This window comes from Microcaecilia unicolor, chromosome 1 (genome assembly GCF_901765095.1).
Source record: "Microcaecilia unicolor chromosome 1, aMicUni1.1, whole genome shotgun sequence".
NCBI lineage: Eukaryota > Metazoa > Chordata > Amphibia > Gymnophiona > Siphonopidae > Microcaecilia > Microcaecilia unicolor.
This window is the reverse complement of record NC_044031.1, coordinates 87,426,203-87,453,621: the sequence shown is the minus strand read 5'-3', so window position 1 is coordinate 87,453,621 and position 27,419 is coordinate 87,426,203. Positions and strand designations below refer to the sequence as shown.

Sequence of the window (27,419 nt, the reverse complement as noted above, 5' to 3'; positions counted from 1 at the left end):
AGAGAAGTTAGAAAATAAGGTGACTAAAGTTGCACATGAGGTCAGAGATGATTAAATGTTATCTCAGCCATGGTAGGAGTGGATAAACATGTCCTGCTGCAGTATGTGCAGCCTGTGTTGCTCCTTGTGTGTGTGTGTGTGAGACTAAGAAGTTATGTTACTTCTTCTATTAAAGGCCTGGTTGAAGAGCCAAGCTTTTGCCTGCTTCCTGAAGTAGAGAGAGTCTTGTGTTAAGTGGAGCCTTTCAGGCAATGCATTCCAGAGTGTGGGGGCTACTCTGGAGAAGGCTCGCTTGTGGGTATCGCATTGTGTAGTCAGACTGTTGTAGAGTGCATTACAGTTATCCAGTCTTGATGTTATCATGGCACACACCTGGGATAAGATTTTCCTTCTTGATGTAAGGAGAGGGGCAGCATAATTGTCGCAAATAGTAGAAGTAGCTCTTGAAGGTTGCTTGGATTTGGGGAATCGGAGTAAGTGTTGAATCTAACTGTATTCCAAAGTTCCTGATTTGTAATTTGATGGGGAGTTCATACTTCCCAAAAGAGATTTTGATGTCTGGTACGTGCCCACTTGTGTTAGGGACCCAGAGATGCTCTGTTTTACTTGTATTCAGACAGTTTGTTGTGCTTAGCCCATTTTTGAATTGATGTTAGACAGGTAATCGGTTTATTCAGTGCTGTAGTTAAGTCAGGTTCAATGGGTATGAGTAGCCGCACATCATCCGCAAAGATGTAGAACTGAGTGTTCATTGACCGAATCAGCTCGGCTAGTGGCGTGAGGTAGATATTGAACAGAATGAATGAATGTATCGATCCTTGTACCCCACAGATCAGCGCCAATGGTGGCGATGAGGTGTTGCCAAACATTATGGGTTGTTGCCTGTCTGCGGGGCCCTATGCAGACCAATTTGGTGGGGCCCCATCCTAGCCCTGCCCCCACCCCATTGATGATAATATTCAATTTTTAGAAAAATTTTTATTTATGAAATTTCAAATAAAGACAAATGAAGCTAGACTTGTACAGAAAAACTGATTGAAATAATAAGCACAATGCTATCATGAAACTCCCCCTCCCCAGAAATTATTCAGTTCAAGTCCACTATAATTAATAGTTCCAATTCTCATAACCCCGGGGGGGGGGGGGGGGGGGGTCAGAGGTGCAGACACACAATCTCTCCACTGCAAAACACTATACACAAACTTGTGCAAAAACACACTCATAACCTTACCAAACCATAACAGCACTAATTCCAAGGACAGGACGAGCACAACCTTACGCGTGGAAAGGCAGAACTGTAATTATACCAGGCTCTAAAACACCAATACACTACCTCGTAAAAAAAAACAAGACAAAAAGGGCTGCAAATGCTACACCCTAGCAGGATACTGCACCTTGATCACACATGAAAAACACATGACACAACAGATATGAAGGCAAAATATTGAACTGGAAAGTTACCTCAAGAAGTCAGACTCAGCATGCAGCAATACTAGAAAAATTGAAACTTACATGCAAAATATCACAGATGCACATTTCCAAAAGCTGACATATTCTGAATAAAATACTTTTTTCTACCTTTGTTGTCTGATCATTTGGTTTTTCTGTTTGCTTTGGTCCCAGTGTCTTCTTTTTATGCAGTGTCTTCTTTCCATTTGATATTTTTTCTCTCACCATGTCCACCATCCTCCTGTGTCCTTATGTGTCCTGTCTACCATCTGTAGCCCTGTCCCTATCCTTTCTCGAGTTTCAGCATCAGCCTTCAGTGTTCCAATGCAGCCCTTAAATTCAGCAATTTCCCCTCCATGCATATCCAGCATTTCTCCTCATTCCCCTCCTTCCATGTGCATCTACTTTCCTCCCCTTCCCTACATCCATGTCCAGCATTTCTCCTCTATCCCTTCCCCTCCATCCATGTGCATCTCCTTCCTTAGTCTTTCCTTCCTTCCATTCGTGCCCAACATTTCTCCTCTCTCCCCTGCCCTCCATGTCCAGCAATTCCCCTCTCTCCCTGAGCCCTGCCCTACCATGCTCCTCTGTCCCCTGCCCCCTCCATTCATCCCTATCCAGCAATTCCCCTATCTCCCTGAGCCCTGCCCTGCCATGCTCCTCTGTCCCCTGCCCCCTCCATTCATCCCTATCCAGCAATTCCCCTCTCTCCCTGAGCCCTGCCCTCCCATGCTCCTCTGTCCCCTGCCCCCTCCATTCATCCCTATCCAGCAATTCCCCTATCTCCCTGAGCCCTGCCCTCCCATCAATGCTCTACTGTCCCCTGCCCCCTCCATTCATCCCTATCCAGCAATTCCCCTCTCTCCCTGAGCCCTGCCCTCCTCCCATCCATGCTCCTCTCGGTCCCCTGCCCCTCCATTCATCCCTATCCAGCAATTCCCCTCTCTCCCTGAGCCCTGCCCTCCTCCCATCCATGCTCCTCTTGGTCCCCTGCCCCCTCCATTCATCATACCTATATCCAGCAATTCCCCTCTCTCCCTGAGCCCTGCCCTCCCATCCATGCTCCTCTCGGTCCCCTGCCCCCTCCATTCATCATCCCTATATCCAGCAATTCCCCTCTCTCCCTGAGCCCTGCCCTCCCATGCTCCTCTGTCCCCTGCCCCCTCCATTCATCCCTATCCAGCAATCCCCCTCTCTCCCTGAGCCCTGCCATCCATGTCCAGGTCCTCTCTCCCTTGCCCTCCCGCTCCCATGTTCAACTGCTTGCCCGCCCTGGCGCCCTCTTCTCCCCCCCCAACCAAAAAGGATCCTTTTTCTTTTAAATTTACCCGCCTCCATCGCCGACTCGCTGGAATCTGACTGGACAGCACAGCAGGCATCGTCGCTGAAAGCGCTCCTCCCCTCCCAAGTGCACCCGACGTCTCTAGCAGAATGGAGAAGCTTCCTGATTCGTTCATTCTCAGTGTCCCGCCCTAGGAGGAAAGGCTAAAGTGGCTAGGGCTCCTCATCTTGGAGAAGAGATTTCTGAGGGGAGGCTCGATAGAGGTCTATAAAATCCTGAGTGGAATGGGAAGATATGAATTGTTTATTCTTTCCAAAAATGATAGGACTAGAGGGCATGTAATGAAGCAAATTTAAAACACAGGAGAAAATATTTTTTCACTCAATATGTAATTAAACTCTGGAATTCATTGCCACAGAATGTAGTGAAAGCAGTAAGAACATAAGAATAGCTATATTGAGTCAGACCAGTGGTCCATCTGGCCCAATATCCTGTTTCCGGCAATGGCTAGTCCAGGTCACTGGTACCTGGCAGAAACCCAATTAGTAGCATCAATTCATGCTACCAATTCCCAGGGCAAGCAGTGGCTTCCCCCATGCCCATCTCAATAAGACTATACTTTTCCTCCAGGTTCACGTCTAAACCTTTTTTTTAAACCCATATACGCTAACCACCATTACCACGTTCTCCGGCAACGAGTTCCAGAGTTAAACTATTTTTTGAGTGAAAAAATATTTCCTCTATTTTTTTTAAAAAGTATTTCCATGCAATTTTATTGTGTCCCCTGGTCTTTATATTTAAAATCGATTTTCCTCCACCCGCTCCACATCACTCAGGATTTTGTAGACCTCAATCATATCTCCGCTCAGCCATCTCCTTTCCAAACATCTTTAGCCTTTCCTCCTATGGGAGCAGTTATATCCCCTTTATCATTTTCGTCACTCTTCTTTCAACCTTTCCTAATTTCGTTATATCATTTTTTTGAGATACTGTGACCAGATGAAAATACTTAAGATGAGGGCAATCATGGAGTGATACAGAGGCATTATAATATTTTTGGTCTTATTTTGCATCCATTTCCTAATAATTTCTAGCATCCTGTTTGCTTTTTCTGGTCACCACCACACACTGGGCAGAAGATTTCAGCATATTGTTTACTCTTTCCAAAAATACTAAGACTAGGGAGCATGTGTTGAAGCTACAAAGTAGTAAATTTAATACGAATCGGAGAAAATATTTCTTCACTCAACGTGTAATTAAACTCTGGAATTCGTTGACAGAGAATGTGGTAAGGGTGGTTAACTTAGCGGGGTTTAAAAAAGGTCTGGATGGCTTCCTAAAGGAAAAGTCCATAGACCATTATTAAATTGACCTGCGGAAAATCCATTTCTATTTCTGGGATAAGCAGCATAAAATGTATTGAACTTTTCGGGATCTTGCCAGGTATTTGTGACCTGGATTGGCCATTGTTGGAAACAGGATGCTGGGCTTGATGGACCTTTGGTCTGTCCCAGTGTGGCAGTACTTATGATACCTAGATCTTTTTCTTAAGTGCTGACTCCTAAAGTGGACCCTAACACCAGAATCCACATTCGTTTTGACAACTTTGAATAGTTTTGTGTCATCTGCAAAATCACCTCGCTCATTGTTCTGATTTTCAGATCATTTATAAATGTTATATAGCACCAGTCCCAGTGCAGATCCCTACAGCACTCCACTATTCACCCTCCTCCATTTAGAAAAATAGCCATTTAACCCTACCCTCTGTTTTCTGTTATGTTCTTTTATGTTCAATTATGCTATCTTCCAACTTCCCTAACCCCCCCCCCCTCACACCCAAAAAATAAGGCCCTGGTGGTCCAGTAGGCCACAAGCCCAAATCCCCTCACTTAATGGTCTCTTGCCCCCCCCCCCCCCCCCCCCGGCCAGGTAACTTTGTGGTGGAGGAGGGAGTATGACTGCATTCAAAATAGTGGTGCCCTGCCCAGTGCATCTCTACCATATAAGGGAGGCAGCGCTGAGGTGGTGTGCTACTCCATCCTCCACCGCAAAGGTATGGGGTGGAGGGGACTGGTAGACCATCGGGGGGGGGGGGGGGGTTGGGCTTTCAGCCCACTGGGCCACCAGGGCCTTATTTTTTTGGGTGTTAGGGGGGGCTAGAGATTCACCGGATCTCCACCTCCCTGTTCCTGTCTGTCAGAAGGGGGTGGTCAGGGGGGCACTAGGCCACCAGTGCCTTGCAATTGGAGGGAGCCCCTGTGTTTTGACAGGTCCAGGCTTTTGACAACCCAGACCTGTCAAACAAGTGTGGGAGGATTGCTCAGGCACAATCCTCCCGCACTGTTACCCATGATCAGAGATAATAGCGTGCTTAAATTTTGCATACTGTTATCTCTGATCATAGGGGCGGTATAGCCCTGTGCTGTTCCAGCCCTATTTTTTTGGTGAAACTTTTTGAGGCTGCTACTGGGCACTGACTATCAGGATTTGTGGAATTCTTTAGGAGCAGTTATATTAAATCAATATCATTTATCTGTTTACTATACTGTCACTTATTGCATTGCAAATCAGAATGGTTTACACATCTAAAAATATACAGTAACAAATTATATAATTTAAACTATGGAATCCATTTTCTGATAGGCTAGCAAAAACAACATCCATACAAGAGAAGTCATTTTTCATCAGTCATACATAATTATCTAAATTATAGCCCTCCTTATTGCGTAAACCAATTTATGTCAGGAGCTCCTTTTGGAGTGACTGCCTCATAACCTGACAGTTTCAGGTTTAACACTGGTTTGAGCATGATTGTTTCAACACCTAAGGGTTTAGTATTAAAGACAATCCAGTCTGGAATTCAGCTTCTATGCATGTCTTCTCAGGTGAAATTCAGTGCAAGATTACTTCTTTGATTTTTAGAGGTGCCTTTGTTTCCAATGCACATCTCGTCACAGAACGTTTATTTTGCTTTCTCCTGACATTTCCTTGGTATAGTGAGACCCTCGGGTACATAAGTACATAAGTAGTGCCATACTGGGAAAGACCAAAGGTCCATCTAGCCCAGCATCCTGTCACCGACAGTGGCCAATCCAGGTCAAGGGCACCTGGCATGCTCCCCAAACGTAAAAACATTCCAGACAAGTTATACCTAAAAATGCGGAATTTTTCCAAGTCCATTTAATAGCGGTCTATGGACTTGTCCTTTAGGAATCTATCTAACCCCTTTTTAAACTCCGTCAAGCTAACCGCCCGTACCACGTTCTCCGGCAACGAATTCCAGAGTCTAATTACACGTTGGGTGAAGAAAAATTTTCTCCGATTCGTTTTAAATTTACCACACTGTAGCTTCAACTCATGCCCTCTAGTCCTAGTATTTTTGGATAGCGTGAACAGTCGCTTCACATCCACCCGATCCATTCCACTCATTATTTTATACACTTCTATCATATCTCCCCTCAGCCGTCTCTTCTCCAAGCTGAAAAGCCCTAGCCTTCTCAGCCTCTCTTCATAGGAAAGTCGTCCCATCCCCACTATCATTTTCGTCGCCCTTCGCTGTACCTTTTCCAATTCTACTATATCTTTTTTGAGATACGGAGACCAGTACTGAACACAATACTCCAGGTGCGGTCGCACCATGGAGCGATACAACGGCATTATAACATCCGCACACCTGGACTCCATACCCTTCCTAATAACACCCAACATTCTATTCGCTTTCCTAGCCGCAGCAGCACACTGAGCAGAAGGTTTCAGCGTATCATCGACGACGACACCCAGATCCCTTTCTTGATCCGTAACTCCTAACGCGGAACCTTGCAAGACGTAGCTATAATTCGGGTTCCTCTTACCCACATGCATCACTTTGCACTTGTCAACATTGAACTTCATCTGCCACTTGCACGCCCATTCTCCCAGTCTCGCAAGGTCCTCCTGTAATCGTTCACATTCCTCCTGCGACTTGACGACCCTGAATAATTTTGTGTCATCGGCGAATTTAATTACCTCACTAGTTATTCTCATCTCTAGGTCATTTATAAATACATTAAAAAGCAACGGACCCAGCACAGACCCCTGCGGGACCCCACTAACTACCCTCCTCCACTGAGAATACTGGCCACGCAATCCTACTCTCTGCTTCCTATCTTTCAACCAGTTCTTAATCCATAATAATACCCTACCTCCGATTCCATGACTCAGCAATTTCTTCAGGAGTCTTTCGTGCGGCACTTTGTCAAACGCCTTCTGAAAATCCAGATATACAATATCAACCGGCTCCCCATTGTCCACATGTTTGCTTACCCCCTCAAAAAAATGCATTAGATTGGTGAGGCAAGACTTCCCTTCACTAAATCCGTGCTGACTTTGTCTCATCAGTCCATGTTTTGTATATGCTCTGCAATTTATTCTTAATAATAGCCTCCACCATCTTGCCCGGCACCGACGTCAGACTCACCGGTCTATAATTTCCCGGATCTCCTCTGGAACCCTTCTTAAAAATCGGAGTAACATTGGCTACCCTCCAGTCTTCCGGTACTACACTCGATTTTAGGGACAGATTGCATATTTCTAACAGTAGCTCCGCAAGTTCATTTTTTAGTTCTATTAATACTCTGGGATGAATACCATCAGGTCCCGGTGATTTACTACTCTTCAGCTTGCTGAACTGACCCATTACATCCTCCAAGGTTACAGAGAATTTGTTTAGTTTCTCCGACTCCCCCGCTTCAAATATTCTTTCCGGCACCGGTGTCCCCCCCAAATCCTCCTCGGTGAAGACCGAAGCAAAGAATTCATTTAATTTCTCCGCTACGGCTTTGTCCTCCTTGATCGCCCCTTTAACACCATTTTCGTCCAGCGGCCCAACCGACTCTTTGGCCGTTTTCCTGCTTTTAATGTATCTAAAAAATTTTTACTATGTATTTTTGCTTCCAACGCTAATTTCTTCTCAAAGTCCTTTTTTGCCCTCCTTATCTCCGCTTTGCATTTGGCTTGGCATTCCTTATGATCTATCCTGTTACTTTCAGTTGGTTCTCTTCTCCACTTTCTGAAGGATTGTTTTTTGGCTCTAATGATTTCCTTTATCTTACTGTTTAGCCACGCCGGCTGACGTTTAGTCTTTTTTCCCTTTTTTCTAATACGTGGAATATATTTGTCCTGAACCTCCAGGATGGTGTTTTTAAACAGCATCCACGCCTGATGCAAGTTTTTTACTCTGCGAGCTGCTCCTTTCAGTCTTTTTTTTACCATTTTTCTCATTTTGTCGTAATCACCTTTTCTATAGTTAAACGCTAGCGTACTTGATTTCCTAGTTTCACTTCCTTCAATGCCAATATCAAAACCGATCATATTATGATCACTGTTATCAAGCGGCCCTCGTATCGTTACCCCCTGCACTAGATCATGAGCACCACTAAGGACTAAGTCTAGTATTTTTCCTTCTCTTGTCGGCTCCTGAACTAGCTGCTTGCTTGCTTGCTCGCTCTCTCTCCTAGATTAAATTTGGCCTGCAGTTCCCAGGTATTTGACCCTTCTGTAACAGCAGTGTTTAATCTCTATTTGGGTGTCTTCAAGAGATTGAATCTAGTTTGCCTTTGTGAGCATTCTTCCAGAGGTAGAGAGAGAATTCTCTAGATAAGAGCTTTCAGATAAGTCGCTTCCTTTCCTTTTACTCTGAGTTGTTTTTTTTTTTGTTTTGTTTTGTTTCCTACAATACAGTTTCATGCTGTGGTCTGCTTTTTTTGATGTACCTTGTAGCTTACTGCACTGGCCATTAGGAGGAGTGGACTTATGGTTAGTGCAGTGGGCTGAAATCCTGGGGAACTGGGTTGGATTCTCACCACATCCGTTTGTGACGCTGAGCAGGTTACTTAACCCTCCATTGCCCCATGTACCCCCCCCCCCCCCCCAAAAAAAAAATAAAACAAACAAACAAGACACACACACACACCTTTTGATTGTGAGCCCACCATGGATAGAAAAAGTACCTGCATATAATGTGGGTTGGGCCTATTAGTCGAGCTTAACATCATAGGTTCCGTTGAGTGTCTTCTCAGCATAGTTTCAGCTTTAATTCATCCAAGTTTAACTGGCCGGACTCAGCCAGGCCTGATGGCCTGGATTCAGCCGAGCTTACCACCTTCCAATCTTAGCCTCATATGCTGTGTCCACCTTATTGGCATATGCTAAGCAGGGTTTATGTTTGTGGGCTGTGTGGAGCTCAATCTCAGTTTGTGGAGCCTAGCTTCTTTGCTTCTCTGTGTAATACAGTTGGTGGAGTGCTAGGGTAATACACCGCTTTGAGGGGTCCTTTTACTAAGGTGCACTGAAAAATGGCATGCGGTAGTGTAGGCGTGGGCTTTGGGTGTGCACCGATCTGTTTTTTAGCGCGCCTTTAAAAAAGGCCTCCCCCCCCCCCAAAAAAAAAAAAATGGACGTACGGCAAAATCAAAATTCCCGCGCGTCCAGTTTGGGTCTGAGACCTTACCGCCAGCCATTGACTTAGGGATAAAGAATCCAGGTGGTAATGACCTATGTGTGTCAAATGCCACTTGGCGTGCCTCCGTTACACATTTTGCCACCTTCCTGGTTTTTTGGATTCATTTGTTTCACATTTTTTTGCATTTGTTTAAGTGTAATACATAATGGCTGAATTAGGGTTCCATGACTGTAGGCCCTTGACCCAGTACTGTCAGTGCAATGACAAGGCTAAGTATGTTCGTGGTAGGGGGGAATCTGAGGAATTGTGAAAGAAAGCTCTTAATGCTGTATCCCACCCAAAGAAAAGATAAATTTGCAAGCATCACAGACCCTCAAACTCCAGAATGAAGCTTTCTTTGGCATGATGTAAGTGCTAAAGCAAATATTAGTAGTAAATTTGGGAGACTGAGATCACACTTTACATACCTGGCTTTGCAGTGAGGTTCATTACTGGTATGGTATATACAGAACATACAAATTTGGTGATATTACCTACCCCACCTCCCCATTCTCCCTTTGCTCATCCCAACCTTTTCGTCTCCATCTCTCCTTTACCATATCCCTCCTTACCCCATTTCCCCCAACTTACCCTATCCTGTTTACCTTCCCTTATCCTAATCATACATTATTAAGCTTCACCATTACTATGTTTTATTACAGTTTGAACATTTTCTCTTGCAATGTGTGGGAAAGCGTGGGGTACAAATATAATAAATAAAATATTGCCTTTAAAGAAACCCTTAAAGGTTACGTTTGGTTTTTTTTTTTACTGTTAAGGATAAAAAAGCAGCTATGGGATGTTAATGAGATTGTGCTGTCAGTGGTTATATAAAATAAGGAAAAGTCTAAAAAAATAAAAAGACCTCTAGTAAAAAAACTTGCTTGACCCTGTGTTTGTTTACATTTGCTTATAACTGAAATTAGTTAATTTTTTTTTCTTAATTTTCATAGGCAAGAAGGATGGAGACTAGAGCATGAAAATCCAACCGATGCGCATTCACCATTGGTCTTTAAAGGAATTGTCTTTAATGAAATGAAGGGTGCTTTTGTAAGTTGCATTTACTTTTCAGAAGCTGGTTGAACTATATTCCACAATTGAGCACTGGGTGAGAAAGCTGCTAAAATTATTGTAGTTTAACTTTTGACTGAGATCAATCATTCATGCCTTCCTATATTTTTAAACTTTCATGACCCACACATCCTTCAAGGTTGTAGCTTCTTTTTCTAGGTTAGGAAGTACTTTCTGTATTTTTGTTTGCTCATGTATGTTGAGCATCCAAGTACCTTTTTAAACGTGTGAAGTTTGCTATATAATGCAAAGTTGGGAAGTGATATCAGTTGTGAATATTGCAGAACTTTGAGGAATATAATGGAGTGGAAGAGTAATTCATGATTTTTTTTTTTTTACATTGAAAAGTAGTTTTTTTTTAAATTTTTTTTTACATAATAGAGAAATAACATAGTACATATTACTTTTTAACCATGCTGTAAACATCTAGTTTAATATACTTGAGTAATAACTTAGTAATAACTATGTTTACAAAGGTGCGCTAGCAATTCTAGTGTGCCCTAAAAATTAGCACACATTAACCGTATAGAGGACCGTAGGAATATTAAGGGCATCTACACGGTTAGCGCACATTAAAAACACTAGCATGCCTTTGTAAATAGTGCCGTTAATGTAATACAACCCCAACTACTGAACCAAAGATATAATGCCACTGATGTAGACAAATAGCACCTTACACAAACACACACGTTTTTTTTATTAATATTTTATTTATATATATGTATGTGACTTTAAATTTTAAAGAGAGCCCTCAGACAAACCACCACTTTTAAGGTAAACTCATTTCTTTCTGCCAGGTGGAATAGCATCTCTTTCATCGGGCAATCTCTTGTAAGTGATATGTGCTATTACATCAACACAACAGTGCTCTAAAGTGCAATGTGCTCCAAATCACAACATAACTTGAAATACTGAAACGAGAACTTATCTTTAGTCGTTGTTTGTTCCCGTATTCATTTTTTCATTTACTCTTCCATGTTTCGCTATAACGTTTTATAGTCCTTGCCACTCTGTTCATAAAAATCAATAATCCGTAAGGCTTGATCCGCGAGGCTTCCCCTGGTAACGCCCGACACCACGGCTATGCCTCAGTCAAGAATAATTTTTTATATTTGAATAGTAGCGTTGGGCGTTTAACCCAGTCCCTGAAGAAAATAGTGAAACCCGCGGTGTCGGGCGTTACCAGGGGAAGCCTCGCGGATCAAGCCTTACGGATTATTGATTTTTATGGACTGAGAGTGGCAAGGACTATAAAAATTTGTAGCGAAACATGGAAGAGTAAATGAAAAAATGAATACGGGAACAAACAACAACGACTAACGATAAGTTCTCGTTTCAGTATTTCAAGTTATGTTGTGATTTGGAGCACATTGCCCTTTAGAGCACTGTTGTGTTGATGTAATAGCACATATCACTTACAAGAGATTGCCCGATGAAAGAGGTTCTATTCCACCGGGCAGAAAGAAATGTGTTTGCCTTAAAAGTGGTGGTTTGTCTGAGGGCTCTCTTTAAAATGTAAAGTCACATACATATATATAAATAAAATAATAAAAAAACTTATGTGCTTGAGTAAGGTGCTATTTGTCTACATCAGTGGCATTATATCTTTGGTTCGGTAGTTGGGGTTCATTTATAATACCAAAGATTCAAGGGAATTTCAGTGGTTAATGTAATAGAACCATTAATCACTAGTTACATATGCTCTCTGGCTTTTCCTAAAGGATTACATTTTTATAAATTAATTTTTTAAAATGTCTACTAAATATGTGCCTTTTTGGGTTGTCCATTTCTTCATTCTTGCATGTTGTCTGTTTCACTAAAATGTTTGTGATATATCATTTAAGACCAGCAGTGAGAGTGTATTTACGCAGAAGCTTCAGAACAAGCTTCTTCCAGATCATACATATGCTGTGGTATCTGGAGGGGACCCAACGTATATTCCTGACCTTACTTGGGAGCAGCTTAAACAATTCCATGCCACTCACTATCATCCAAGTAATGCCAGGTATGGAACCTCTGCTTTTATCACTATGCTCTTTATGGTTATACACAGCCGGTGTTTTTCTTAAAATTAGCAATTACATAGCATCCCTCTAGACAAGCACAGATGGGTATGCACTCCTACCAGCAGATGGAGACTAAGAACACACTGAGTTTCAAGTAACCCTGTAAGTAGGCTGTCTCCTGAAAGTCAGTCTGTTCTGTGTCTCAGCTGATGGTAGCAATGGGTAAGCCTGTGTAGTCCCGGTCTGTAGACCTGGGGGATCTCTGTCTTGCTAGACAGAGAAAAGAAAACTTGTTCTGGTTCCTTCCTGCCTGCTAGAATGGGATTGAGGCTTGAGTTTTTTCTGCCCTGGGGGTGTTTAAACTTGGGTAGCTTGGTCCCCCCCACTTCCCCCTTGCTGTGGTCTTCTAGTGAGCTGCCTTTTGGGCTTGTACCTCGGTTTGCCTTCTCTGCTATGGGGCTCACAAACAGACTTGAGTGCCTGAGGGGTCTGCCTGCAGCATTGAGCTCAATTAAAAAAAAAAAATTCCCTTACTGTTTGACTCGTGTGTTGGCCTGCAGCTTGCTCATCACAGTTCTGTGAGTTCTCTCCTATTTTCTTCTGTCAGGTGCTTTGCCTTGTGGGGCTTGTGGTGTGCAAAGGAAGATGTCTTCAGTGTTTGAAATTCTGTTCAGTCTGTCAGTGGCATAGCTTAGATTCAGCAGGACATTGCTTTTATTGTTCTGGTTGGGGGGAGGTTCAGGCACCAATTCCGCCGGTGCTGGTTGCTCCTGCATTGAGCCCTTCTCGCAATGACCTGGCAGCGGTAGAGAACACTTGAGGGACAAGTACGGGTGGCGGCTCTGATTTTGGGATGAGCCACCGCCATCTTGGATTCCTTGCCGGTGCTGGAGCTCCCGCTACGTCTTGAGTATATGCTTTCGGCTGTTCCTCCTGCTAGTGCCTTTACACTGCCATGTCCTTCCAGGGTGGATTTTCCTCTAAATTTTGTTGTTTTGCCTTCACAGAGAAGGGCGCTGGTGAGGGGCAGCAACCACGGGGGGACGATTTAGGAGCTGCCTTCTTTACCGCAAAATGCCATTGTGTAGATTGGGAGTAGGGGTGGGCCTGGTTGGAAACTGGCCCTTCCCATTCGGAAGAGGATTGGGACCGGACCATGGAGGATGCTTCATATCAGGAATCTGGTCCTGGGAAAGGATGCTTGGATGGAGGATTTGCCCCTAGGCGAGGACTCTTCTGTTGTCCGGATTTTACATAGGAAGGAGCTCCAGGAGCTCAGTTTCCAGGTCTTTGTTGTGGTGAAATTTGAGGACACCCCAAGGAGGCTGCCCGGATGGTAGATCCCCTTTTGAATGGCATCTGAAAGTCCTCCGGGTCCTTCCCTATCCTATGCATTAGGATATTAGAGATGTTCAGACTCTGGAATGTGCCTGACGGCTTGCCTGTCCATGGTACGCCTTCTGGTGGACGGTGGCACAGTTCTGAAGGATCCTCAAGACCGTCAGATGTAGGCACTTCTCAAGCAGAGTTTTATGGTAGCGCTAGTGGTGTAAGTGGCAACTTGTGGAGTATTAGTATTTGAAGCCTGTTTTCATTGGGCAGAGTTCATCCTGGACAGGGAGGCAGATGACTGGTCTCTGGTGGATCAGTTTACACGATTTCTGAACTTCAGGCCCTTTTGTGTCGGGAGCCGTTCCTGGTGTTCTTTAAAGACAGTGGAGCTCTGATTGGTTCCTTCCTTTCTCCCCAAGGTCATATCGACGTTTCATGTTAATCAGTTGGTATCTCTGCCAGTTCTGAGAAAACATGCTGGGTCAGAGGAATGACACCATCTTCATTGTTTGGATGTTCAGAAGATATTACGAATGTATCTGCCTGTTACCCTGGAGTTTTAACAATCTAGGAAAGGAATGGAAAACAAAAATGAGGGTGTTATAATGTCTTTGTATTGCACCATGGTGCGACCACACCTTGAATATTGTGTTCAATGCTGGTCGCCGTATCTCAAAAAGATATAGTGCAATTAGAAAAGGCACAGAGAAGGGCGACAAATGATAAAGGGGATGGGACGACTTCCCTATGAGGAAATGCGGGTAGGGCTATTCAGCTTGGAGAAAAGGCGGCTGAGGGGAGATATGATAGAGGTTTATAAAATAATGAGTGGAGTGGAACGGGTAGATGTGAAGCGTCTGTTTATGCTTTTCAAAAATACTAGGACTAGGGGGCATGCGATGAAGCTACAATGTAGTAAATTTAAAATGAATCGTAGAAACGTTTTCTTCACTCAACGTGTAATTAAACTTTAGAGTTTGTGATAAAGGTGGTTAGCTTAGCAGGGTTTTAAAAAAGGCTTGGCCGGCTTCCCAAAGAAAAAAATCCATAGACCATTATTAAATGGACTTGGGGAAAATCCACTATTTCTGGGATAAGCAGTATAGAATGTTTTGTACTTTTTTTGGGATCTTGCCAGGTATTTGTGACCTGGATTGGCCACTGTTGGAAACAGGATGCTGGGCTTGATGGACCATTGGTCTTTCCCAGTATGGCAATACTTATGTACTTATGAATTGACTTTCTTCTGATCGGTGGATCCAGGAAGGGAGTGGTGGCCTTTTAAGGCGATGATTGCCAGGTGTATTAAGGAAGTGGTGGCATTGGCTTATTTGTTCCAGGGTAGAGCAGTCCCAAATTTGAAGGCTCATCCTACTAAGGTGCAGGCAGATTCTTGGGTGGAGCACTCCTTGGTCTTACCTTTCGACATATGTAAAGCAGCGGTTTGGTCATTGCTACATTCCTTTCCGTGTCATTACAGATTAGATGTTATAGGCTCATCAGGATGTGGCTTTTGGTCACGAGTTTTGGAGTCTGGTCTTCGGTGGCCCCGCCCTTGAAGGTCACTGCTTTGGTACTGCCCATCTGTGCCAATCTAGAGGGTCACTATGGAAGGAGAAAGTAGATCTTGCCTGCTAATTTACTTTCCTTTAGTCCCTCAAGACTGCTGACACATAGCCTGCACCGATTGCCTTGATGCTCTGTATTCTGAATGCTATTCGTCTTATTCTTGTGGTTGTCCCTTCTGGATTTCAAGGGGTGGTTCTAGGGAATCTTGTCTGTGTTGTTTCCTGCATAACAAGCTATTGTAAGAAGCCTTTGTGTGTGTGTGTGCGTGCATGCGTGTATGTGTGTAATTCTATATATAGAATTACCTGCCCAGCCTGAAACAAAAGCAAACCAGATATAGATATATTTATTTTGGTTATCAGCTCTTGGGCAGTGGCAACACAGGAGTCCTAGGTCTTTGGCCATGGGATGCTGATATTGGAGTGGATTAGATTGGAATGTTCTCCTCTTAGGATGTTTCCTTTTCTCTAGTTCTTCTCTCCTCTTTCTGGGGTTCTGCTTTGCTATTTGTAGACTGGCTTTCAGGAGGCTGCACAGCCCACTTATAGGGTTACTTGAAATTTGGTGTGTTCAGACTCCATTCGCTGGTAGGAGCGCATAACCCATCTGTGCCGGTCTAGAGGGACTAAAGGGAAGTAAGTTAGGTAAGTTCTAATTTCCCTTTTCAGAGTATACAATACAGTATGATGAAATCTATTGTCCACTACTATCCTATGATACAGTTCAGAGCGGATTACAAATTAAGAAGCTAGCAGTATACTAGGAATAATGCAATACTCATTTCTGATCACAGGTAGAATAAAACCTAATTAAGCAAGTATAAATAATTACAAACATTTCTGAAACATGTTTTTTTTTTTTTGTTTGTTTTGGGGGTTTTTTTCCCCCTGAAAATCATATATTGAGTTTTTTCTAGTAGCAAGTGGGAAAGAATTCCAATATAAAGCAGCTTGAAAGGGAAACAAATTTAAGTTTGGTCTTAGATGTTATGTACCATGTACTGATGGAAAGTACAAGTATAGTGCTTGAATAGATCGCAAAGGTCTATACATAGAGGATCGAGTGATTAAAGATGCCATACAACTTGGGGCTAGACCTGATAAAATTCAAAATACTAATGTGCATAATTTAAATTCTATTCATGCTCCTGAAAAGATGGACACTTCCCAGGAGACATCTGCTTATATATATGCTTGCTTTTATCCTTACCTAGGCATATTTTTATTTCTCCAATGATAGCAAGACCTCACAGCATGGGTGTTTATTGCTGACAGAACCTGTGTGGGAAAGCTTCTCCATCTTAAGTACTAGAAGCTTTTTTTTTTTTGATTTGTAGAAGTCTTTATTAGATTTTTACTGACAATACAGCAGGAAATGATGCAATCGCAAAAACATCAGCTAATACAACGCCACTAAACAATTATGTGATGGCAAACACATAAGAGCAAGTAAACAAAATAATGATCTCTCAACTCCAGATAATTCGCTCACAATAAACTTCTGAAATTTATAACAAGATTTTTCTCCGAGGACAAGCAGAGGCTGCTTGTTCTCACTGATGGGTGACGTCCACGGCAGCCCCTCCAATCGGAAACTTCACTAGCAAAGGCCTTTGCTAGTCCTCGCGCGCCCATGCGCACCGCGCATGCGCGGCCGTCTTCCCGCCCGAACCGGCTCGTGTTCGTCAGTCTTCTTTTGTCCGCGCTCGGTACGGTCGTGTTTTCGCCGTGTCGTGCCCCGCAAAGTCGACCTCGCGCGTTCTCTTCGTGTTAAAAAAACAAAACAAAACCATTCTGTGTGTGGAAAGGGACTCTTCGGTCTCTTTTCCCCCGATATTTCCAGCTTTTTCGCCCCGGTAAGTTTTCTTTCGTCGTCGGGGTAGGCCGCTTTTAGGCCTCGGGTCGAAGTTTTCTTCCCCTTGTTTTTGTGGTGCCTTTTCCGCCATTTCGACTTTTGATCTCGCCGGCGTGATTTTTCCGCCCATGACATCGAAGTCTCCCAGCGGCTTCAAGAAGTGCACCCAGTGCGCCTGGGTCATCTCGCTCACTGACAGGCACGTGTCGTGTCTTCAGTGCTTGGGGGCTGGGCACCGCCTGCAGGCCTGTAGTCTGTGTTCCCTTTTGCAAAAGCGGACTCAGGTAGCGAGATTGGCCCAGTGGAACGTTTTGTTCTCGGGCTCTTCGTCGACATCGGCACCGGGGGTATCGAGTGCATCGACGTCTTCAGCGTCCAGACCTTCATCCTCGGCCGCCAGTGCATCGAGGCATCGGCCCTCTGCATCGGCGCTGAGACATCGGACAGCTGCGTCGACGTCGGTGGTACCGGGACCTCGTCTGCTGACAGGTTGAGCAGGATTATGCAACCTCACGAGTGGTCGCTCAATTCCCGTGTAGTGCGACAGATCTTCCAGGTGTGGGGCACCCCCTTGGTAGATCTCGAGCCAACCACAAAGTCCCTCAGTTCTGTTCCAGGCTTCAGGCCCACGGCAGACTGGCATCGGATGCCTTCCTCCTGGACTGGGGGGAGGGTCTGCTGTATGCTTATCCTCCCATACCTCTGGTGGGGAAGACTTTGTTGAAACTCAAGCAAGACCGAGGCACCATGATTCTGATTGCTCCTTTTTGGCCGCGTCAGATCTGGTTCCCTCTTCTTCTGGAGTTGTCCTCCGAAGAACCGTGGAGATTGGAGTGTTTTCCGACCCTCATCACACAGGACGAAGGGGCGCTTCTGCATCCCAACCTCCGGTCCCTGGCTCTCACGGCCTGGATGTTGAGAGCGTAGACTTTGCCTCTTTGGGTCTGTCGGAGGGTGTCTCCCGCATCTTGCTTGCTTCCAGGAAAGATTCCACTAAGAGGAGCTACTTCTTTCTATGGAGGAGGTTTGCCGTCTGGTGTGACAGCAAGGCCCTAGATCCTCGCTCTTGTCCTACACAGACCCTGCTTGAATACCTTCTGCACTTGTCTGAGTCTGGTCTCAAGACCAACTCTGTAAGGGTTCACCTTAGTGCAATCAGTGCATACCATTACCGTGTGGAAGGTAAGCCGATCTCAGGACAGCCTTTAGTTGTTCACTTCATGAGAGGTTTGCTTTTGTCAAAGCCCCCTGTCAAGCCTCCTACAGTGTCATGGGATCTCAATGTCGTTCTCACCCAGCTGATGAAACCTCCTTTTGAGCCACTGAATTCCTGCCATCTGAAGTACTTGACCTGGAAGGTCATTTTCTTGGTGGCAGTTACTTCAGCTCGTAGAGTCAGTGAGCTTCAGGCCCTGGTAGCCCAGGCCCCTTACACCAAATTTCATCATAACAGAGTAGTCCTCCGCACTCACCCTAAGTTCTTGCCAAAGGTTGTGTCGGAGTTCCATCTGAACCAGTCAGTTGTCTTGCCAACATTCTTTCCCCGTCCTCATTCCTGCCCTGCTGAACGTCAGCTGCACACATTGGACTGCAAGAGAGCATTGGCCTTCTACCTGGAGCGGACACAGCCCAACAGACAGTCCTCCCAATTGTTTGTTTCTTTTGATCCCAATAGGAGGGGAGTGGCTGTGGGGAAACGCACCATTTCCAATTGGCTAGCAGATTGCATTTCCTTCACTTACGCCCAGGCTGGGCTGGCTCTTGAGGGTCATGTCACGGCTCATAATGTTAGAGCCATGGCAGCGTCGGTAGCCCACTTGAAGTCAGCCACTATTGAAGAAATTTGCAAAGCTGCGACGTGGTCATCTGTCCACACATTCACATCTCATTACTGCCTGCAGCAGGATACCCGACGCGACAGTCGGTTCGGGCAGTCAGTTCTTCAGAACCTGTTCGGGCTTTAGGATCCAACTCCACCCCCCGAGGGCCCTGTTTGTTCTGTTCCAGGCTGCACTCTCAGTTAGTTGGTAAATTTTTTAGGTCAATCTCAGTTATGTCCTCGCCGTTGCGAGGCCCAATTGACCATGGTTGTTGTTTTGAGTGAGCCTGGGGGCTAGGGATACCCCATCAGTGAGAACAAGCAGCCTGCTTGTCCTCGGAGAAAGCGAATGCTACATACCTGTAGAAGGTATTCTCCGAGGACAGCAGGCTGATTGTTCTCACAAACCTGCCCGCCTCCCCTTTGGAGTTGTGTCTTCCCTTCTCTTTGTCTTGCTACATATGAGACTGACGAACACGAGCTGGTTCGGGCGGGAAGATGGCCGCGCATGCGCGGTGCGCATGGGCGCGCGAGGACTAGCAAAGGCCTTTGCTAGTGAAGTTTCCGATTGGAGGGGCTGCCGTGGACGTCACCCATCAGTGAGAACAATCAGCCTGCTGTCCTCGGAGAATACCTTCTACAGGTATGTAGCATTCGCTTTACTGTATACCGCCCGCACCCAGACACATGAATAGAAGGAAGGAGAAATCCCTCCCTCTCCCCCCTTCCTCCTTTCCTTCCAACCACCAAATCTATCTCACGAACAATGTGACACAAAAAGTTCCCAGTTCAAAATTTGCTTTTTTCCATTGACTTTAATGGACCTGCATGGGCTGAATATGATGAGCTGGCTGGGTGGTTGATGTGAAGATGAATTGAACCAAATGTTTTGTAATACACATCACCTTCTGAACACTTTTTTTTTTTTTTTAATTGGAGACAGATTTGTTATTATCAGAATACCAAGCATCAAAAATAGGGTTCCATGACAATTTTTAAAGTTTTTAATCATGATTAAAGGCAGGGCATAGCCAGCAGTCCATTAGAGGGGACAGAGTCATGGGGGGAGGGGGAGACTGGGGGGGCATGCATGTCCTCTCCCTCCCCTCCCCCCCACTTTAGGTATCATACCTTTTGCTGGTGGGGATGCTGAAGCCCCTCCAGTATAAGAAATTCAGTGCCAAAATCGCCCCCTTCCTCGTACTGCCTCAGGAGTGAGGAAATCAGCGGGATGCTGCCAGCTGCTGATGCTGGCACTCCCTGAGCATGCTCAGTTCATACATAAACGGAGTGTGCTTGTGGAGTTGCAATTGTCGGTGGCTGGAGCCATGCTGCTGACTTCCTCGCTCTTGAGGCTGCAAGAGGAGGAAAGGGGTGATGGGCAGTGGATTTATTTGGCTGGCGGGGCTTCAACCACCCCACCAGCCATTGAACAGGTACTGCAGCTTTGGAGGGGGCCTGAACCCAAAGTGGGGGGCCTAGGCTTCCAAGGCCCTGCCCCCCCTAGTTGTGTCACTGATTAAAGGCCCAATATCTTCCTGCCTCCAGGTTCGGCTCTCTCTTCGTGCTCTCCCCCCCCCCCCCCCCCCCCCCCGGAGTCCAACACCTTTCTTCTTCCTTCCATCTACTCTCTCCACCCCACGTCTGCTCTCTATCTCTTTGGCATCTCTGTATATCTCCCCTCCTACCCATGGTTCTCACTCAATTCCCTCCCTCCTCCCCCATGGTGTCCGTGGTTCTTTCTATTTCCTTTGTTCCTCCTTCCCTCCCATGCACGGTGCCCACAGTTTTCTCTCTCAATTCCTTCCCTTTCCCTCCATTTGGCATCTCCCCCTCCACGTCCCTCCCCTCTTAGACCTGAATCATCCACGGCGAAGCCCCAGCCTACATGTCGGACCTAATTGACCTATCACCTAGGAATGCCAAAAGATCATCTCGCACATTCCTCAACCTTCATTTCCCTAACTGCAAAGGCCTAAAATATAAACTAATACACGCATCAACCTTTTCCTACATGAGCATGCAATTCTGGAACGCACTGCCAAGGAACCTAAAAGCGACCTATGAACTGACCAACTTCCGCAAACAGCTGAAGACCCATCTCTTCGACAAGATATACCACAAAGACCAAAACTTGTGAAACCCCATACTTGTGAAACCCCATACATATCTAGCAATGTTAAGAATGCCCTATGTCATGTCTCTATCCAGTTTTCCATTACCATACTACCCAAATTACTTCTGTACACTAAATGTCAATTCTCCTCTCATTCCCACTATCCATGATTTATTGTAAGCCACATTGAGCCTGCAAAGAGGTGGGATAATGTGGGATACAAATGCAATAAATAAATAAATAAATTGTGACTCAGGTCCCGCACCCAGTGTACCTTTTTAAACAGCAAGTATTCAGTCCTACAGGCCAGTGGCAGCCGTATGGAAAGGTCGCATGTGGCCTGAACCGGGCCTCTTGTGACCCGGCTTGCCCCTTCTGAAAATGGAAGGTCCGTCAAAAGGGGCAGGCCAGGTCAGAGCAAAAGGCACACCGGGGTGGAGATCTGGTTGGGGACTGGATGGAGAGTTGAGGGAACGATGCTGGACCATACACAGTGGGTGGGGGGTGGGGGGGGGGGGGGGTGCGGAGGGAGACAGAAAGCGGACAGCACCAGATCAATCATTAATCATGATTAAAATGTGCTTAATATAACATGTTAATTGTGGCATTATCCACGATTAATGTGCAGCCCTAATCAAAAAGAATGAGGTCTCGAGAGGAGTAAGAGAGAGATACATATTCACTCCATTCTTCATTCTATAAAGTGAATTTTTGTTCTTGAAGGTTTGAGAGAAACTGAAACAAAAATTTAACAAATAATCAGTAGGCTGGTGACACTGTACCAATGGCTTATGGGAAAGATTTGCTAGGTTATGCATAACCAGTAAGATCTGTATCCTGAACTTGAACATTGGGAAGACAAAAATAATTGGCCAACTCCTCCCCCCCTCCCCCCCCCCCAAAAAAAAATCCAAAATATTGATGTAGAAATATTTGCAGAAGGACAAGAAACAAGAATATAAATGCCTAGGTAGTTCAATTTTAAAAAAAGTGGAACATGCTTTATCAGATGTGTTGGAAAACAAAAATTGAAAACCAATGTAAGTTTTGGGATTGAAAAGCTTCCTGTTTACTCAGGTAGAAGAAAGGAAGAGAAACATTGGTTTATATGTATTTTATAATCATTTTCCTGTTCTTGAAATGTTACAGAAAAGACCTGAATTAGCTGGAACAATGACGTCAAATGAAAAAGATACTTGAGTAAATGGGAGGTAGAAGCTAACCAGACAGATCTTCAGAAAAATAAAATTTGCTAGTCGCGTACTTTGATTTTTTAGTTCTAAACTAAATAATTTTAGTATTGGAGTGCATGATACAGGTCAAAAACAGAATGAAAAAGGGAGCAGTCATTGGACGGGGGTGATATTAAAAAAAAAAATACATCTAGAAATGGTAAAACGAAGTGGAAATTTCAACAGTGAAAATGAATTCCATAGTTTCTATCCTTTCTATCGGTGAAAGCACTTACAGGTATTTCTGTAACAGGGCATCAAGACTGTCAAGGCACATGCATATGCATATTGTACCTGTTTTCTAAAGGTGGCATGTGCACCTATGTATCTTTTTATACAATTATTCCAGGGAAAGTGGGTGCACATAGTTTAAAATGTGCTCAGATGTAAGTGTAATTGTCTGTGTGTGAATATTTGAGCCAGTAAAAATTGGCAAATATGTGTGTGTTTTCTCAGTGTCTGTCCCATCGTGTCTTACCTGTTCTCCTTCGCTGGCAAAGCCTACAGATTTTCTTGCATAAAAATAGGTGCCATGCTTTGTGTGCCAAATTCTAGCATGCCTATCATGGGCAATTTTAAAAGAGCCTACTTGAGCACACAAAACACTTCTACAAGCCCATTTTATAAAATTACCCCCATAACGATTGAGTACATATGAGTAATTTGTAGACATAACTAATTTGACTTTTTAAAACGTTTTGTCACTGAAAATAGTGAAATGTGGAACATGCTTTTTAAGTGTGCAGAAGAAAATAATAATCTTTAATGTAATCTACAGGTTTGTTACATATGGAAATTTTCCCTTGGAGCCGCATTTGAAACATATTCATGAAAATGCACTTAATAGGTTCCAGAAAATTGATTCACATACTACTGTACCATCACAGAAGCACTGGAGTGAACCTGTAAGTATGTGCTGATCTGTGTAATGCTTTTAATTATCTTTTGTACTCTGATACATACAAAGTTGAGGTACCAATTAAGGTGTCTTTTAACTGAATGCAGCTGTAATGTAACTTCTTGGGTTTCTAATGCTCATTATCACATTATGTAACATAGAAACACCAGAAAATGACAGCAGGTAAAGACCATAATGGTCTATCCAGTCTGCCCATCCATACCAACTACTAATTTCTACTGTCCTGTACATTACATCCTCTGTGCCTGTCCCATGCTTTCTTGAATTTAGATACATTCTTTGTCTTCACTACTTCCACAGTGAGGCTGTTCCATAGATCACCACCCTTTTCCATAATAAAGTATTTTCCTTGGATTATTCCTGACTTTATCCCCTTTTATCTTCATCCTATGCTTCCTTTTTTTCAGATCTTCCTTTCATATTAAGGAGGCCTGTGCATTTATGCCATAGAGATGTTTGAATGTCTCTATCATGTTTATTTATTTATTTTTATTTATTTGTTGCATTTGTATACCACATTTTCCCACCTTTTTGCTGGCTCAATGTGGCTTACATTATGCTGTAATGGCGAATGCCATTTCCGGAAAGAGAAATACAAAGTAGTATTACATTTAAAGTTCATAAATGTTGAAATAAATTATAAAGTAAGTTAGATAAACAGTTCTTTTCAGGCGTGAAAGATAAGGGGGCAATGCATTAACTTTCATTAGTGACAAATTGAAGCAAACCGGTTTAGAAAGTTCGATTTTGTATGGTTCTGATAGAGTTTTGATGTCAGGTCATTTATGAAGGATCATTATGGTATGTCTTATTGAACAGGTTGGTCTTTAGTAATTTCCGGAAGGCTGCCAGGTCATGCGTTGTTTTTATGGCATTTGGTAGTGCATTCCATAGTTGCGTGCTGATGTAGAAGAAGCTAGATGCATATATTGATTTATATTTAAGTCCTTTGCAACTGGGGTAATGGAGGTTCAAGAATGTGCGTGATGAAGAAAGGGGATGGGACGACTTCCCTATGAAGAAAGACTAAGGAGGCTAGGGCTTTTCAGCTTGGAGAAGAGACGGCTGAGGGGAGACATGATAGAGGTATATAAAATAATGAGTGGAGTGGATCAGGTGGATGTGAAGCGTCTGTTCAAGCTTTCCAAAAATACTAGGACTAGGGGGCATGCGATGAAACTACAGTGTAGTAAATTTAAAACAAATTGGAGAAAATATTTCTTCACCCAACGCGTAATTAAACTCTGGAATTCGTTGCCGGAGAACGTGGTGAAGGCAGTTAGCTTAGCAGAGTTTAAAAAGGGGGTTAGATGGTTTCCTAAAGGACAAGTTCATAAACTGCTACTAAATGGACTTGGGAAAAATCCACAATTCCAGGAATAACATGTATAGAATGTTTGTACGTTTGGGAAGCTTGCCAGGTGCCCTTGGCCTGGATTGGCTGCTGTCGTGGACAGGACGCTGGGGTCGATGGTCCCTTGGTCTTTTCCCAGTGTGGCATTACTTACGTACTTATCTTTTTGTGTTCCTGGTTGGTAAGTCTATGAGGTCTGACATATATACCGGGGCCTCGCCATGAATGATTTTATGAACCAGAGTACAGATTTTGAACGTAATTTGTTCTTTTAGTGAGAGCCAGTGTAGTTTTTCTGTTAGGGGTTTGGCACTTTCGTATTTCGCTTTTCCAGATATGAGTCTGGCTGCAGTATTTTGGGCAGTTTGGAATTTCTTAATGATTTGTTCTTTGCATCCGGCGTAAATGGCATTACAGTAATCCAAGTGGCTTAACACCATTGTTTGTACCATGCTGTAGAATATTTCCCTTGGTGTACTCTTTTGAGTTTAAACATTGTGTGGAACATTTTCTTTGTTATATTTTTTGCGTGGCTTTCTAGTCTGAGATTTCGGTCAATTGTAACTCCCAGAAGTTTCAGGCTGTCCGAGACAGGAAGGGTGTAGTCTGGGGTGTTTATAGTGGTGTGTTTGATCTTGTTATATTGTGATGAGAGAATAAGACATTGTGTTTTTTCTGCGTTGAGCTTTAGTTGGAGTGCATCCGCCCATGAGTTCATTATTTGGAAGCTGTGATTGATTTCACTTGTGATTTCAGTTAGATCATGTTTGAACGGAATGTAAATCGTGACATCGTCTGCATAGATGTAGGGATTGAGGCATTGGTTGGATAGTGATTTAGCCAGTGGAGTCGTCATTAAGTTGAAGAGGGTTGGTGATAGTGGCGATCCCTGGGGTACTCCACATTCAGATTTCCATTCGACATTCGAATTTCATGTCACTTGGTATGTTCTTGCGGTTAGGAAGCCATTAATCCATTTCAAAACGTTTCCTCCAATCCCGAAGTTTTCTAGGATGTTCAGTAGTATTTTATGGCTAACCATGTCGAACGTGCTGGACATGTCGAATTGTAAGAGGAGAACATTGTTGCCAGTTGCAATTGTTTGCTTAAATTTGGTTAGGAGCATGATTAGTACTGTTTCGGTGCTGTGGTTGGATCGAAATCCTGATTGAGATTCATGTAGTATTGAAAATTTAAGTAATCGGTAAGTTGTTTGATAACTAAACTTTTTCCATTAGTTTTACTTCCAGAGGGATGGATGCTACCGGGCGGTAATTGGTTATATCATTTGATTTTTTTTTTCTTAGATCTTGGTATTGGGGTAAGTAATATATTTCCTTTATCCATAGGGAAGAGTCCATGTTGTAGCATGAAATTTAAGTATGAGGCGAGGTCTGTTATGAAGCGTTGAGGGACGAATTTTATTAGGTTGTTGGGACATATGTCCAGTTTGCAATGGGACTTGGCGAATCTGTTGATCGCTTGGGTGATGGTTTCGTCAGTCAGTAGGTCGAGGTTTGTCCAGATTCGGTCTGCTGGATATTCATCGGTGGTTGGGTCCAAACAGTTAATGAATTTTTCATGGTTGGTGGTGTTAAGTGGTAAAGTGGGTCGTAGTTTTATAATTTTCTCATGGAAGTAAATAGCCAGGTCATCTGCTGATGGGGTGTCTGGTTGTGATAACTGGCGAGGTGTCAAGTAGTTTGTGCACGAGTTGGAGTAGTTTGTTTCCCTCTCTTGTCTTTCTTTCAAAGTATGTGTATTCAGACCTTTGTCTGTTCCCAAACACTTCATGACTAAGACCGCTGACCATTTTAGTATTCACCTTCTGGACCATCCTATTTTTTTAAATTTATTTTTGAAGGTGTGGTCTCTAGAATTGTACATGGATCTCAAAATGAGACACTAGTGCACATTAGTCACTCTAGCTGCCAGTGTCTTACATTGTTATGATAGTATTGGTTGTCTAAAGTTTTAATATAACATTCAAGAAGACAACATTTAGTTTGCTGTGATGGATCTTTTATCCATCATGACAGTCCATTGTTAAAGTTTAGTTAGTCATTGATGTTTTTGTTTCTTTTGGCAGAGAGAATACCATATAACTTCTGGTGTAGATTCGCTTGCTGCTGATCCTACCAAACAAACCACTGTTGGTGTCAGTTTTCTTCTGGAAGAGTAAGTATGCTATGAGGCTCATTTTCAAAGCACTTAGCCTCCCAAAGTTCCATAGAAACCTATGGAACTTAGCCTCCCAAAGTGCTTTGAAAATATGCCTCTATGTGTGTTTAAGGGAATTGTGACTGAATACATATACCCTATATTCTTAAGGTAACTACAGAATAGCCATAAAGTCTTAAATTATAGACACCATCTGACCATCACGTACAGGAAAAGTTGTCCGTTGCAAACCCAGTCATTTCACTTATCACTCCTATCTCCAGATCATTTGTTAATTTATTTTTATTGAACACAAAATTAATAGAGCCAGGTGAGGCTTCAAAATATGAATCTAAAACTCGAAACCACACATTGTCTAAATACAAGTCCAGTTTACAAAAAACAGTGGAAGAATACTTGATTTGAAATGCTTGTTTTATAAGCTCTCTCCCCCTAACCCTGAACAGCAGCCAACTATATATCTGGGCTGATAAAATCAATTCTTTTGCCTTCAATGAGTCACATTAAAAAGTCTGTTACAAGCTACTATCATTGTGCTCCAAAAAGGGTTCCCGAGTTTTGCAAAAGATAATTCCCTAGAGAATGAGTGTTGAATACATGAGGGTTGGGAGGATTTACAAACGGAAAAATACAGCGGGATGAATGATGGTTAATTCCCCTTTAGATAAGAAATAACCAGGGTGAAAATATTTTACTTTTTCCCTGTTGTGCTTGGTACGTCTTTCTTTTTGAGCTTGTACCTGCAGTTTTGTTTGTT

The 27,419-nt window shown here is 43.6% G+C and overlaps 1 protein-coding gene across 1 annotated transcript in view; it reads left to right on the top strand.

Moving 5' to 3' along the window:
- Positions 1-27,419, top strand: part of PITRM1 (pitrilysin metallopeptidase 1) — a 202,173-nt gene that overhangs the window by 17,705 nt on the left and 157,049 nt on the right. The window contains exons 3-6 of the mRNA XM_030198926.1: positions 10,163-10,259; positions 12,125-12,285; positions 22,987-23,113; positions 26,571-26,659. Coding sequence (XP_030054786.1) covers positions 10,163-10,259; positions 12,125-12,285; positions 22,987-23,113; positions 26,571-26,659 — 474 coding nt within the window. The remainder of the gene's footprint in view (positions 1-10,162; positions 10,260-12,124; positions 12,286-22,986; positions 23,114-26,570; positions 26,660-27,419) is intronic.